The sequence below is a fragment of the Amblyomma americanum genome, chromosome 11 (genome assembly GCF_052857255.1).
Source record: "Amblyomma americanum isolate KBUSLIRL-KWMA chromosome 11, ASM5285725v1, whole genome shotgun sequence".
Taxonomy (NCBI): domain Eukaryota; kingdom Metazoa; phylum Arthropoda; class Arachnida; order Ixodida; family Ixodidae; genus Amblyomma; species Amblyomma americanum.
This window is the reverse complement of record NC_135507.1, coordinates 94,362,245-94,378,053: the sequence shown is the minus strand read 5'-3', so window position 1 is coordinate 94,378,053 and position 15,809 is coordinate 94,362,245. Positions and strand designations below refer to the sequence as shown.

The following is a 15,809-nucleotide window of genomic DNA, read 5'->3' as shown; positions in this document are numbered from 1 at the left end:
CTGCAAAAATCCAGCCAATAAGCATGATGACCACGACAAGCTCATTCAGTAATTGAAGCCAACATGCACACGTTAGGTCTCACTGCAAGGGCAAAACTTCGAATTTCAAAAAAGTTGCTCTTTCTAGAAAAGAAGAATGCTAGAAATGACAACTGCAAAATATTCTGAAAGTTTTTCCAACAACATTGCCTAAACAATTCGGAAGCATTACAGACAGATGTGCCTCAAGAAGAAAAACATTGCAATGCAGGTATGCTACATTCATGCTTATCTGTACATTCCTTCATTTTTTCCAAAAACAGTGGTGCCACAGCAAACGACATATGCTTTCCATTATAAAGTTTGTAAACAGCACTTAAGATTTTTTTTTTCCTTACAGCGAGTTCACAGCTTGGACATTTTTGAATTTCAGTGCACTAACCGATTGTACCAAGAATGCCAATATAGCATTTCATACATGTTGTGAAGTCTACATTATTTTTTTTTCTTTACCGCAGCAATAACAAAAACTTGACTGCTGTAACGCTCAAACCACCACGGTTAGCAGGCGGCCCATCACATTTAGCATAGTATAAGGTTCGACGAAAGTTTGTATGGTCAAGCATGATACCGACAAGTTGAGGGTCACTGACCATGTCAAGGTTACAATTCAACGTTTCGAAATGTTTCATCACTTTTGAGACGCACACCTCCAAGTGCGCACATGCTCCAGAAACAAATAAACAAAAACCATGCAGTTTCTCAGACATTGCAGACCAAGCTATGCTACATCCTCCTCATAGGAACTCCCAAGAGAGAACTGAAAACGTCTTTCAAAAATTTAGAGCATGCAGGTTCATTCACTGAGCTCAACAGCACAAGCGCAGCATGTTAGCAGCGCAAACTGTGAAATACTGTAAACTCTGCACCCAACCTCAGAGTTGCATGCAAAACTAAAATTTTAAAATTTTGATTTTGGTCTCGCCTCTTCCTGAACCAATTTTAGTCCTTGAATGAGGTGCACATAAGTTGGGCTTGTTTTTTGTGCTCTTAGAAGGAGTCCTGCTGGTGCAAACATAAAAAAAAATTGCTTCTTTTGCCAATGTTTGCACGAGGAGGGCTTTCACAAAGGTGCAGCTTAATGAGCTATTTTTTTTAACACATTTTCAATGGCAGGCTCAGCACCAATTCAACGCACAATAGAAAGTGACCTCGAAAGAAAACTTCCAAGAAATATCTAAAACTCTAAAATGTTGCTACTGCTGTGGTGGGATAGTTTTGCAGCAATTTTCTGGCTGCTACGGACAGCTACACAGTTTCTGCAGCCTCGCTGCAGTCGAAACCCTAGACAGGCGGAAGACAAACTTTTTTCTCCCCGCACTGTGCCAAATTCACAATCCAGCTTCACACATCCGAAGTTTTGCAAAAAATACTGCTGCTGCTGCTTGTGGCAGGTGCACCTCATTAACTCACATGTCTGGCATGACTCGTGCGGAAAATCAATAGCAAAGTCACACATGCGGGCCTCCTCAATTAGCAGCAAACACATGGGACAGCTCGAGAAACGAGCACACAATGCAAAGGGGTTGTTCAACACTCGCAACCGTTGTTTGTTCCAACTGGACCAGGCTACTGAAGAACTGCAGAAATCTGGCGAGGCAGAGACCAAATACACCAGCCGTATCAAACAGCAACCACTGAGCTTGCTCTATTTGGCCACACTTGGGCTATCTGCCCGTCCTATGCAACAACACCAGCATGTACATAGACGGCATCTTGTAAAAGTGGGCAAGGAGGTTTGCACAATCAAAATGAGAGAAGAGATATAACAAAAAACAGTGCATGAAAAGACTGTTAAGTGCAGCAAAGCACTGTGGTTAGAAATCATGACTGAGGAACAAGAAACGCATGGCAGGTAAGAACAGCCTGCTAGCAAGATGCGTTATCACTTTGTGGCTATGTGGCCTTACCCAAGTGGCACAAAAACATGGGAGCAGAAAGGACTTGGGAATGTCAAAGCCAAGTGTTGGAGGCGCATTTTTGTTTTTCACTTCTTCTGTAGGACTACCATATATACTAGTGTATAAGCCGCCCTCGTGTAGAACTCGCACCCCTGACTTTCAGCCGCAAAATTTTGAGAAAAAAAATCCAATAGGCCAAAAGCACGCCTAGTCCTACAAAGTGCTACAAGATGACGCCAGTTAGTTTTCCCCACACCAAATCCATTATCACTGCACGACATGATGTTTTCGTGACTTTCTGTTTCCGTTTTACGGTGCCTTGCCCAGCGCCATTTGGCCTTTGTTATCCGGTGCTTCATTCGTAAGTGTGTGGATTACTTCCAGAATCTGTTGTGTTGCATGCGTCGTCGTGTGGCAGGCTGCGTGCTTTTGAACGCGGTCATTCAAGACGGAATTTTGGCGGTTCTACACCGAGTGGATGGACTCGGGCAGCCACGGAACAACTTCGACAAAGCGGCTGAAGCGAGTGTCCCTCTGACAAATATGCACTTGGATTCTGCATGCGTGGCGTTCGTTGTCAGCAGACACCATCTCAAAGAGTTTTAGTCACGGGCCTGTCAAACGTCATGGACGGCACAGAGGACGACCAGCTTTGGGAGCACGCCAATGAGACGAGCTCGTCCAACAGCGGTGAGAGTGCCAATAAGCTGAGCTCGTCCGATGGCGATTAGTGCGAAAGCGACGATGAATTGTGAAATAAAATGTTTGCATCTGTCGCCAGCTTTTTAATTATCTGGCACAGTAGTCACACGGGCGCCACAGTGTGTTAATATGTAGCTATAGGCCTGATTCGTGTATAACCCGCACCTGAGAAAATTTGATGAAAAAAAGCGCAGCTTATACACAAGTATATACAGTACATTTCTTTTCTTATCTTCAAATGGAGCTTAGCAAGCAATGCACATCAACATTCCTAAATAAGCGCACAAAATACAAAACCCTAATGCTGGAATGAGCTACATAGTTCTTAGCTTTTCCGACTCAATTAGACCGGATAGATAGATTTAATCAAAAGGCAGCTGAAATGCTGCAATCGGTGCCTCCCACTTCGTTTCTCACTGAAAACCCACTGCATTCCCACCAAACGCCGGTATTGTGTCATCACCCAGCATCGAAACTGCCAACATCAATAAACTGAACAAAGCTGTATTCCCACATCGGCTTTGGGTCTGCCATACTATACCTCTGATGGAAAGAGTCAAAGGAAAAAAGAGAATCCAATAAAAAAAGGGAAAACTGAAAACAGCACACGTCATTACACGCATCGCCTACAGCCAGGCAAAGTCAGATGGGGTGCGAGCAATACAAGCCTCACCCCTTATCAAACACCAAACCATCTCCTCTCCTTCCTCCTACTTTGCTCATCGTCCCCTTTCCGCAAGACTCGATGGCAGTGCTTTTACACAAGGAACACCAAAGAACGGTTTCTTCAGTGCAGTTGCATCTTTTCCAGGGCAGACAGGCCCCATTGCATCCATCAGTGACTCTAGTGCCGGGCCCACAGAAGCGATAAATGTGGCAACAGACAGCACAAGTTGCGCTTGCCGCCAAAGAATCATCTCCAGGGCCGCTGATATCTGTGAACGTAGTCCCCCATCTCACACTTCGCTTCCTGAATGCACCCTCACTCTTTGCACCAACCAACCTCTATTGCCCCTGCAATTCTAACAGCCTGCCTAAAAAGGCACCATTTCCCCACAGCACACATTTCGAGCACACAGCTAAAAAATAAAAGAAGGAAAATACCAGGGCATGGCAAAATAAAAGAGACAATGAAGCTGCAGTCAAGATGCTCAACTATTAGAAGTGCACTAGATGGAAAAAATCGAGCTCACCAATCAACAAATTGCAATAACCTGATTCGAAACTTTTTGCGCCGATATTCATCCGCAGTGCCAAACTCATTGAAAGAATGAAGCGAATTTCGAAAGAGACACCTAGAAAGTGATGACACATTTGTCAACAAGTGGTGCTCTGCATAACACTGCAACTACTCTCACACAGCATTTTGTCAACTGGACTTAACGTCCAGTTGACAACTACTGACCACCTTGGACCTCCAGCGAACATCTCGCATGTTTGGATCTCTAGCAGACGTCCTGTTTTGTACCTCGGGACATCCCCTGGACATCCATCCGACTTTCCAATACAAGACAGCCAGTGAGATGCATGTTAATCTTGCAGTGTGCTGAAGCCAGTTGTGACGATAGCTGGCTCTTGCCAAAGCTCTCCAACTGCAGCCTCTTGATACGAATAATGCTCCCGTGAAAGCGCAGTTGCAAAATTTCTTTCAACTCCTAAAGCACACTTTCTGTACATTAAACATTTCTAAAAAATTCTGCCACCTTTCTCACTGCTCACTCCACCTTCGGCGCACGCCCCTCTCAAGAAGGTAAAAACTCTTCACAAACTCCAAGAAGGGTGCTCATTTCATTTCCCGTTTCCTTGAGAAAGCATTTGTATTTGCAAAGTGCCTGAACAGCACAACACGCATATGTCACTGTTTCGTCTTCCTTTTCTACCCATCTGAGCAAAGCATCAATCATCAGCGCCATCTTGGTGGACAATCTCTCATTTCTACTTCCGCGACAAAATCTACGAGCATAAAATGGAGAGTACAGCTTTCAGAAGCTCGTGCCAAAAAGTACCAACGTTAACCAAAGTTCAGGGCTAAAAGCTCCCAAAGCCGTGAGACAACTGGCCTACAAAGCATATCAAACTGCTTGTGACAAACAGGAAAGTGCTCTTGCCAAACACAAACAAAATAAAGCGCCTCATTCGGGACTGTGCCCACAAAAACATGCAGGCACTGGAAAAAGCATGCGCATGATCAAACACCACAAGAGGAACCCGAAAATAGCTATGTATATACATTCGTGTATATACCCAAATGCCAAAGTAATCCATGCTTAGCCAGAACACGCCTCAAGAGCAAGCGGGACAGTCTCTGGTTGCCAGTAGCACCTTTGCGAGGAAAAGAATAAAAGAAAGGATTCATAAAGTGAAGAACTGCAACCGCAAGCTCCACACTCTTGCCTTTCCGCTAAACTCTCCAGCAGTAGATGTGACGCCGCATCAGTGACGAGGCCGCTGGACACCAAGGGCAGAACATCTCATCAATGGCATGAAACTATACTGGAAGATATCGGGGTAGTGTTAATTCCTTCGTTACGCTACCGTTGGTCATAGATACTGCCTCACAAAGAGTCCGAGACAATGCCCCACGACGATCCATAACTGCCCTCCTTATGCAGAACTCACTGACCACACACTAGCCGCTACTGGAGTGCACGCAAAGAAAAGGGGGGCATAGAAGAAAAAAAAAGAGTAGATTTTGACAAACAGCACTGCCATCGCAGCTCTGCGACAAGCGATGCACAGTTGAGCATAGCGCTTAATGCGGTACACCTCCCAGCACTCTACTCAGCTCTCGTCCAAGAGACTCCCACCAAAACTGTTCTGTCGTCCGAAACACCGCCTTGCACCGGGCCCATTTCCAACAACACTGTTGATGTCCAAAGAACAAACCTCATCCCTGTAGACAATCAACAACAATCCTTTGACTCTCTCCTCGCTCACCTTCTCCTCCAACAATGCAATCAACTCTGAACAAACTCCAACAAAACCGGTCAGCCGCTGACGCGAAGCTGCCGCTGCAAACAACAACCACCACAGCAGCCAAACCCCGCAAGCCCTGCACACACACACACGCACACACCGCACCAACAAGTTTCAGTCTAGGACAGAAACAATGACAAAGCAACAATGCCACACCCTGCCTCAGGCACTCTACGGGTAGCAATGCCCAAAAGGCCACTCAAGCATGTATGTGTGTGTGAAAAGGGACTGCGGCGCCGGGCTGCTGCGCCTTCCTTTGAAAAAACATTCCTATACATTCCTAACTCTTGCACAAATCTCACTCTTTGCAATCACCGGGCAACTGACTGGCATGTGTCTCGACAACAACTCGCCACTTCTCTGGTGTCGGGCAGCTTGATGCAACATCACCTGTGCAACTCATTGTCCAAGACTAATGTCACTCCGATTATGAACACAGGCCCCTGTATCGCAATGACCAGCATCAACAGGGCACACTTGCTCAACGATCCCTGAGGACGGCACAGAAAAGGCAAGGTGCCATCGTGCTGGCCATAGAGTTTTACACCGTGATGCTCGTGCCACAGCCATTTAGCCTGAATAGAATCATGAAAAATCCATGGACTCTGCCTTAGCTTCTGCTGGTTCGAAGTCACTAGTGGCCTCTTTCTTGTTTTTAATTGATTTAAGGTTTGGTTTGGTTTATGGGGGTTCAACGTGCCAAAGCAACGAGGGACGCCGTAGTGAAGGGCTCCAGAAATTTCAATCGCCTGGGGTTCTTTAACATGTAGGTTCGTCACTATACGGCTTCTGTATATGATGACCTTTCCTCCTGATGCAAGGCACCAACAAAATCAATTTTTCATTCGAGCGGCCCAACTTACATCATGTGACTGCTTCAACAAAATGGCAGTGAGTTGTGAATCTACATGCGCTGCTATAAGTCCGAGCAATGCTTCAACAGTGCCATTAAAATCGTGGATGTCACTTCTTTCACACAAAGTTGTCTTTGCAAGTTTACAAGAAAGAAAATAATTATGTGTAAATGGAGTACTGGCAAATATTTCTGGCATGACAAATAAAACCTGATAAAAGTCAATGTTAAAAGACACGAAGGTCCTAAAACTGTCACTAAAGATTTATGTGCTCTCAACAATCCCCAGGATAAACAAAGCTGTATTACACTGTGCAGCCAGATTTTTCACAATAACGTTTCACCTGTATATCAAACGCTATGGCTTAAGTCCAAAGCTGCCTTACGCCAGAGCAGTGACGAGTCGTCAACGGATCCACACTCTAGACCACACCTCTGCACCCATTCTCTCTCTCTCACTCGAGACCTGACAAAAGCCCCGATTTGCCAATGCTCCCTTCAGCCAGCATCCCTTCCACTCTAATCACTCACTCTTTATCTGGCTGCAACTATCTCTCCTGAAGACCCATGGCAAGGGCACCTGTGCAACACAAAGACATCACCGGAATTGCAGCTATGCATGCGCACATCCTTGTGTGAGCATTTGCAATCACTCTTTGAGGCACCGAGGGAACAGTAAACGTGGGGAGCATTGGCAAGGGGGCAACAATGAGAAACAAGCAAAATAAAAACAAAACAATTGATGATGACAGTCTTGGAAGATGACGAGAGTAGAAAAAGATGGGGGGAAAAAATAACGAGAAGCTAAGACGGAGCTCTCCTGCGCCGGTCGCTGGCACCGCCGACTGGCATCGCAGACCAGCGGGCGTTGGAGGTCGCCAGCCTCTTCTCTGACGGCACCATGTGGCCTTTGGTGACACTGACCGTCGGCCGAGACAACGCCGAGCGGCCGCCGATGGTGTTGCATGGCCTCAAGACAGACACTGCCTGGCCTTCGACAATGTCGAATGGCCTCGCCAGAAATGCCAAACGGCAGCCGTCGTCGACACCAGCAGGCGCTTGGCGACGCTGACCAGCCTTTGGTAACACATACTAGCCTCCCCATCCAAGACACACTGAACAGTCCTCAGCGACGCACCACCCGGTCACTGTCAAACTGCAGTCTCTCTCGCCGCCATGGCCAGCCATCCCTTCCATCACCCCTCCCCTCTGTCTTCTCAAAAGAAAGTTCTTGACGCCTAAGTCTTCCAAGCTCTTTTTTGTGTTGTAGTTGTCGTCGCCGCCATTTCGTCGTAAAGTCCTCCGCAGTCGTTGTCCACCACCGGGTGTGTGTGTTGTGTGTGTGTGTGTGTGTGTGTGTGTAGTGTGTGCACTAAAAACAAACGTCGAGATGGCCATGGCCAGGGACATCCCCTATGCTGCGGCAGTCGCCCCAGACGCAGCGACGAGCCGCAACAGCGGTCGCACACCTTCTCCTCCTCCTCCTCCCCTGCCGGTCGGTTGGCAGAGGCGCAGCGCCGGAGGAAAGACTGTGGCAACGTTGCCGCCAGCTGCTGCTGCTGCTGCCCGGAGGCGTTGGCGGTGGTGACATTGTGGGGAGCGCGACGGTGTCGTCGTCGTCGTCGGTGCGCGCCGCCGTGGCGGAGGGTGGGCGGCGGCGGCGGGCTGTTCCTGGGGAGTGGCGGCCGGGCAGGGCTGCTGCTCTCACTTGCCACCCTCGGCGGCAGACTTCTCCGTCAGCTCCTTCATCTTCTCCACGTAGTCCGAGAAGGAGTCCCTAAAGCGCGACCACGACTTCTCTGGAATGGTGATGGCCGCCCGGAAGTTGTTCTTTACCTGCAGGCAAGGGTAGCAGTTAAAGGGGCTGCGAAACACCGCTTGAACGGATGCCGGTTACGCTTCAGATGGAGTCTTTATGTCACACAGATGCTGACTCAAAAAGAATTACGGGAATCGATGCATAGGAACGGGAGTTATTCAATGAAGAAATTTCAAAATATAAGCAAACAAAATGCTGCCCTCAACTCGATTTTCGCGCAGCTTCCCATTCCCATTTCACTCTCCCAATGACGACACCGAGAGCGACCAATCAAAACAGCCTATCTTAGCACGTGGCAGAAGTTTGCACTCCATGGTTGCCTGTTCTCTGTAACTCAATCATGCCAAGGTTGGCAGCGCCGTTTGCATGGTTACAACAACCATGTGAACGCCCAGCTGACCCAGCGATGCTTCATCGTCACGTCGACGGCACAGAAGGGGACACTGATCAGTGACGTTCCCTTACTTATGAATCCCAACTCGAGCGCGAGATACTGCAACGGTGTGACAGCCTGCGCAAGATATCAGACACATTTAGCATAGCGCGTACCGCTACTGCTTACCGTCAACCATTGCCCATCGCTCTATAGTCACTCCTAGCGCGCTGGTTGGCCACAGCGAGCAAGGAGCGCGCGCTGTTGACTAGTGTTCCTGTATATGCTCCCGCAGGGAGCAGAGTTGCGCGACTGTTTTCTTCGCGCCGCTCTTGACGCCATTCGCTGAGCGGCTGTCACGTGATTCCGCTGACGCCGTTTGTTCCATTTTGAAGTGGAGGAGCCGACTTTCCAGGCGCAACGCCGATTCCACTCCAGCCCCAGTACCCTCTCGCCTGCCATCGTGATCGGACGCGTCCGGTGCAGTCGGCTGCGGTGTGTTCCCACCTTTTCCGTGCGCTCCAGTTGTATATATTTTGATAGTGTGCAGTGACGGCAGCCTAGTCTGATAAAAATTACAGTTCAACATAAATTATAAATTGTTCAGCCGGCACGCTCAAACTCCATGCGGCGACTCATGTTTGCCATCAACAAATTATCTTCATTTTTCCTGCAACGCTACAAGTTCCAAATGAAAATGTGAACAAAGGTTTTGTTCCTAACCAAACTGTACGTGACAGAGCATTTCTCATGTGCAGCCACTGCCAGCCTGTCTGCTTATTCTGCTGCCACCTCCAGCATTCTACAGAAATGGTTTGTTTCGTGTCGTGAAATGAAGAATGTCTGACAAGCAAACTATATGTGAAATTTTGTTCTAGTCCCAGTTTACTAGACAGAAGTGGGAGGCCAGTATCTCTGCATGAGAACAAGCTTTGCCTAGGCTATTTAACTATTTTATTTGTTAAGAATACCCTTAAAGTTCCACTGACAAGGATGTTAACACTAGAGGAGAGGGGAACAAAAATATATGATATACTTGAAAGCAAAATTGGATATTCAGATTATTAAGTTTTCCTTGAGTAAAAGCATAGAGTAGTCCAAAACAAAGATATTTCAGAATGCAGTGAAGGTACATATATTTCAAATTGGTCAAGAGAAAACGCAATAGTGCTTAGGGAAAAACGAGCAAATAACAGCACCAGAAAGAGATACACATCACTTTACGAGATCCTTGGAATCTATTAAAGAAGTACGGCACGTGATGTGTTTGGCTTGAAAAGATGACCATGGCATAGGAAAAATCCAGTGGAGGGCTAGAAGTCAGAGCAACAAATGATACGTATATTTTGTGAAAGATAAGCAGGCGAGTTTGCGATATCTCTGCCTTTGGTTGGTTAGATTTACTTGCGTGCAAAATGCATTGCTTTAGACTGCCCGCGTTCACATCGTATGCAGCGTGGTTTCACAAGCTTTGTGCAACATCGGCGTTGCAACCCAATAGAATAATGTATTTCAATGTGGTTCTGCAGGGAGATGCAATACCGCACTTCTCTTCATCGCACAACTCACGCAAGTTTTTCATTTTCAAGCATTTCTGCGCCATTAATGACCGTACTGTGAGCTATCGCTGTCATTCCGCGATCTTTCTGTCATGCTGTATGATATTTTCGGAAAATCATATTATTTTTCGACGTTCTTTTCAACGAAGTATGATGGGCTTAGCATCGATCCCTGAGCACTGAGACAGTAAAAGGAAAAAAGGATGCCCGCAATCCAGCGCCGTTTGTAAGCTTTTCAAAAAAAAAAAGGCGAACTGCTCCACAACGCCAGCCCCGTCATGATCCCAGTGCCTGTGCGCTCGAGGAACTGCTTTCCCGCACAGCCTGGAACAAAATGGCAGACCTTCGCGCAACTCTGCTCCCTGCGGGAGCATATACAGGAACACTACTGTTGACGGGAACGTGGCGCCATCTGGCGCCACCGCCCGGTGATTCTCCATAAACTGACGATGCGCACTGTTTGCTAAATGTGAAACGAACGCATCCTTCCGTGGGACCGAAACGAACGCTTATAGAGTGCAATGGCTCGATCGGATCGATTCCGCAAAGCCGCTCTCAGATACATAGAGTAGCCATAAGTGTTAGTGCTAGGTCGTAGGATGTTTACAGTGAGGCGCAAAGCCCTTCGATGCAAAAAGTAGCCAGTGCCTCTGGTGGCGTGTTTTTGTTTTACTTGATTTACAGTGCTTTTATCTTGGGCAAACAAGCTGGTTTTGTTAATGTAATATAAAACGCAAAAACTTGACAAAACGTATCTCTAGTTATTAACCCAATTCGAAGTATATTTACTCTTTGTCCAATCATCACGCTAGCGCAAGGTGATGTCATATCCGCTGCTAAAAACCGCCACTGTATGGTGACACCGTCAGCGCCACGAATTTGTTTTTGCGAGCTAATTAAAATATTAAAAACCACAGTACACGCGGTACGACCGATGCTAATAGCATCACTATAACTCATTCTATGCAACCAACAGGCAAAACAATCCACTGAAAATGTGTTTCGGGGCCCCTTTAAGGGGGGACACTGGTCTTAAAGCTATTTTTGTTGTCTTTTGACCAATCTTAATAAAAATGCATAGACTTATTCAAATTTTTATGCTGATTTCAAATATGCATTTATTTTAAGTGTAGGCCAATTAGTTTTCAGGATAATTAACAATTAATGCCCATTGTTTGAGGCCCAAATAGCAAAATAATGATTTCATCTAAAATTAATTTTAAGACATGGTTAGATAGCCAGAATAGTGAATTATGAAATGTTGAGAGCAGATTTTTGATATGTCAATTATTACTCATTTTACAACCTTCTGAATTTCAGTATAAAAAATGTGTGTACCAAGTAATGGTAAATTAACGAAAATAATTATTTTTTTAAGGTAAAATGAAAAAATCTGCTCCCAACATTTCACACAGCATACATTAGGCTTTCCATTGCAACCGAAATTTCAGCTCTATGTGACTTGGTTGCTGAGATATCAAGGCCTCAAGACTGCTAGCAGTCAACCATATGCATTTTGAGAAAAGCCCCAAAAACAAGCAGGGGACAGTTTAATAAATATTTACAAGTGCAGTAATATATTTACAATAGGAAATGGCTAGTAGCCACCAGGAATGTAGTCCTTTTGATTGCCAGTAGTATCCAGGTGCCGCTTCTTGAGCACTCCTTGAATATTTTCCGCAATGGAATGCTTTCGAGCGCACTTTTGCTCTCGGCGCTCATCCTTCTCTCGCATTCTTTTTGCGCTCATAGCATTCGTATTGAGGCCCAGTTCCTGTAATATTGCTGCAGAAGTTCTTTTGCTGCCTGCGTTGAACCGCATTACTGCCTCAGCCACGGCAGCCTCAACAGTAAACAATGATGCGTGGCGCTCTTTGGATGCCAAGGCCCATATCAAAGAGTGTAGGCTTTCATTACTGTTTTGGGTTTTACCCCTATGGCACCGCTCTAAGAGCTTCCTATCCGACAGTCGCTCATAGACAGGGAGCAATGCTTTAGCAACATGGGGTGGAATGTTGTACCGATGCTTTGGAGCAGATTCGCCTCGGGCTGCTGCCGCATTTTGCTGGCACCAAGAGTCCAGTCCCGATGGGCAGAAGCTATGGTTTGATGCCTCATCAGTAGAGTTAATGTGGTGGTAGGTGGCCATCACAGCCTTCTGCATAGCCTCTACATCCCCATTATGGGATTTTAAAGCCCAGGCATAATAGGAGCTTAACTTTGTTATGAGGCTGCCTGTCAGTTTGCCTTTTCCTCCAAGGTTTTCGGCACCTTTGTGTTTGGACAACAAAGTCCGCAACGCTGTTCCCATACGTTTCTGCACGTGGTTTATGCAGTCTTCTTTTTTTACTTTGATGTATCCATACACATCTGCCTCTTGCACAGCTAGAAAAGCCCAACTATCACCGTCCGAAAGCATTGTGGTATAGCGAAAGCCACACTTCTTCAACGACCTTTCAAAAAGAATAAGGGGTGCCTCAACTTCCATCTCTCCAGCCTTTTTTTCTGAGTTTTTTTGGCATAGGTGCCCAGCCCTCCAGGACTGGTATGATGGGTCATCTTCTTTAGGGCCTCACTCGCAGCCGGCACAGAAGTTGCACAATACAACATAGTCCAGCACAAGCCCGGTAAACAGTTCGATGACGGTTCCCACACCAATGTGGGATGTGTGGCCGAGTGTCATCCAAGTGCCGTCGTATGATACTGCAATATTGCCGGGGTTCCCAAGGTCCAATTCATTATAAAGTTCTCGAACCGACCGCGCACACTCTTGTGTAACTTCTTCGGCTGCACGAGCTGCTGCAGGTGTCAACTTTTTTTTCACATAGTCTTGCCGCGTTTTATTGTGGAGACCGCGGTGCGAAACGTTCAGCGATGAAAAAATGGCATTTAGAGCTGTCTGCTGGTTGCCAGTGCTCTGCATTGCACGAGCAGCGAGCACATTCACCACAAAAGGGTTGATCTTCTGATCGCCACGTACCCGCGGCGAACTCCATGTAGACGATGCGTCTCCACAGCTCGCACATTGAAGAGAAAGTTTAACGGCAAGGCCGTATTCTCGCTCATCTTTTACGAAGCTCAAGTCATTGCCGCCACACGTTTTACACTTCACAAGTTTCAACAAACTGTTGAGCGATTCAAAACAAACGATCGTGAAGCTTGCCTCGTCGAGCAGACAGTCCGCCGCGCTGCCGTCACGTAAACAACGAGACTTCCGCTCCGTTGCTGGAGTTGAGGCGAGTTCTCGCAGTTTTTGTTCAGTCTTCATCTTATTTTGGAGCACATCTGAGGGCTCCAGCATCACTGTATCACGGCGGATGCGGGCGCTGCCGCTTACAGCTTCCCGTGCTGCGGAGCGCGTTAGGCCTACCTGCGCGGCCTCGCCGACACGATCGTTCAGCGCAGGAGTTTCATCATTGTCGGGGTGCACAGCAGGGCGTCTCTTGAGGTTATCAACCAGCGACTTCTTCCTTTTCTTGCCGAATTTATGCCTTGAGTGCACCTTGCGCGCTGAACCAGGCATCGCTGCGCGTTTCTTGCACTGCACGGTCCGGCACAAAGAGTCGCGTCTCCCCGCGGCTCGGGCGCGTCAAGCAGACGCTGCCAGCCAGCTCCACCAATCGGATGACGACCTGCTGTCACGTGATCCGCGGCAGCCAATAGGATTTTGAATACTACCTTTTCTTTTTTGCTATTTTCTCGGCAACCAATGGGCGAACGGAAGCCGTAGTGGCGGGAAATTGAAGGCGAAAGGCGGCTTTTTCAAATGAGACCAAGATGGCTGCGGTGCCGCGCATGAAACGGGAGCTACGCTTTGCGAAATACTGCTGTTTCGGCGCTGATTTCAGCTCAAATTCGGGTGACATGGATTATATAAATTCGTATTGTGAGTAAAATACTGACCTTAGAGGCGAGAAATTTAACAGAGAGGTAGATAAATGGCTGCTGATTTCGAAAATAACATTTTCTAAAAACTGATTTTTTCGAGATTTTTCGGCCCGAAAGACCCGTGTCCCCCCTTAAGAGGGTGCTTCGGTGGAAAGCAGCACTGGGATATGAGTTTTTCATGCCACCCACATATACAGTTTACAGTTCCTATGCTTGCCTACAAAGAACAGCTAATCGATTTTACGAACGGATAAACCCAACCTCACAACCGGCCGTTCCCTCTTCCTCTCTCTCAGAGGAAAAAAACTTAAAAACGCGTTTCCAAGTCTATAAGCCAGCATTAATTGAGTATTATTTTAAACTTCTAGACAGTTTCAACCCACCAAGAGATCAGACAACTCAAACCAACGGTCAAGTACCAATCGAGTCTGCATAAAAAAAAGGCACCACCGGCAATAATTCAACTATACCAAAGCGTGTTGATTTCAACAAACTAGCAGAGAAGGGTCTTTTCTACTACAGGAAGATACAGCACAAGAGAATAGAACAGCATTGTCTTGTTCAAGTTTTGCGTTGTCTCGTAGAGCTAAAAAAAGACTCTGCTAGCAAAGTCAACATGACCCAATCAGCCCAGCATGATAGCCAAAAGAAAAATGGTCGTGTTAAAGGGACACTGAGGAGAAATTGAAGTTGGCTTGTATCGATAGAATACCAGTTCCTGATCACAAAAACGCCGCTCTTACTGGAAACAAAGCTCTTGTAAGGTAGAAAATAGCAAGAACCAAAATACAGGTATCGCCGCCATAGGCCAATCTCGAAAGTACAAGCGTGGTGACGTCACAGGACAAGAGACGCCACCTTGGAAGAATTTTTCTTCCTACATGGGGTCGCGAATCTCTGAGGCTGACAAAGGAAAGTCGCACGGTTCAATATTGAAGTAAGTTTTGTTTTAAAACCGATAGCGCACTTTTATCACACAAGGAAGGCAGACAAAAGACAACCCGAATGTTGGAAGCAAAGAAAACCTATGCTTGGCGGCGCCAAAGGCGGCCAGGAGAGTTTCGATTTGTTATGGCACTTCACTTCTATGAGCTTTGCGTGGTTTTGTTTTTGACGCGCCTCGATTTACAAGCGCCGAACAGCAGAGGAACTCCAAGTGCCGCTTCAAGTGCTAGTTAACCTTTGAAGGAGCCTGGTAAGGCTGGTCAGATCATCGCCACGGTCTATCAAGAACTATGATGGCACGATGGTTGGCGATCGTACAAGGCAGTTCGCAGTATAAACAGCACTTGTGTCTTCGCACGCTCGCCCGGTGAAACATTCCCGGCTGTGCCAGTCAACTTCAAACTACTTAACGGAAATCGTTTATTAGGGACGGGAGACAAAGTATAAAGCAGTTAAGAAAAATTGCTGATGGCCTAGCTCTGTTAGGCCAGGATATACGTAGCGAAAGCGCGGAGATTTCTGCATCAAAAGAGTGCATTCACTAGATGCGCCTTTATTGATGGTTATACCATGAGCCATCGTGGCGGAGTGGTAGCGTCTCTGCCTCAAATGCCAAAAGCCCTGGCACTTCGGAGCCTTGGCACAGGATTTTTTTTTTATTCAGTGAGTGGGCGGGGGGGTTTCAGTGGCTCCCATAGATGCCACCAGCGAATACGTTGGTTAGCGGTTAAGCGCAGGCTCTGTTAAGGCGCGT

The 15,809-nt window shown here is 46.9% G+C and overlaps 1 protein-coding gene across 2 annotated transcripts in view; it reads right to left on the bottom strand.

Annotated features, from left to right (window-relative positions):
* Positions 1-510: 510 nt before the first annotated feature.
* Positions 511-15,809, bottom strand: part of Pur-alpha (Purine-rich binding protein-alpha) — a 141,054-nt gene continuing 125,755 nt past the window's right edge. For both annotated transcript variants that reach the window (XM_077643821.1, XM_077643820.1), the window contains exon 7: positions 511-8,307. In XM_077643821.1, coding sequence (XP_077499947.1) covers positions 8,176-8,307 — 132 coding nt within the window. In that variant the 3' untranslated portion in view covers positions 511-8,175. The remainder of the gene's footprint in view (positions 8,308-15,809) is intronic.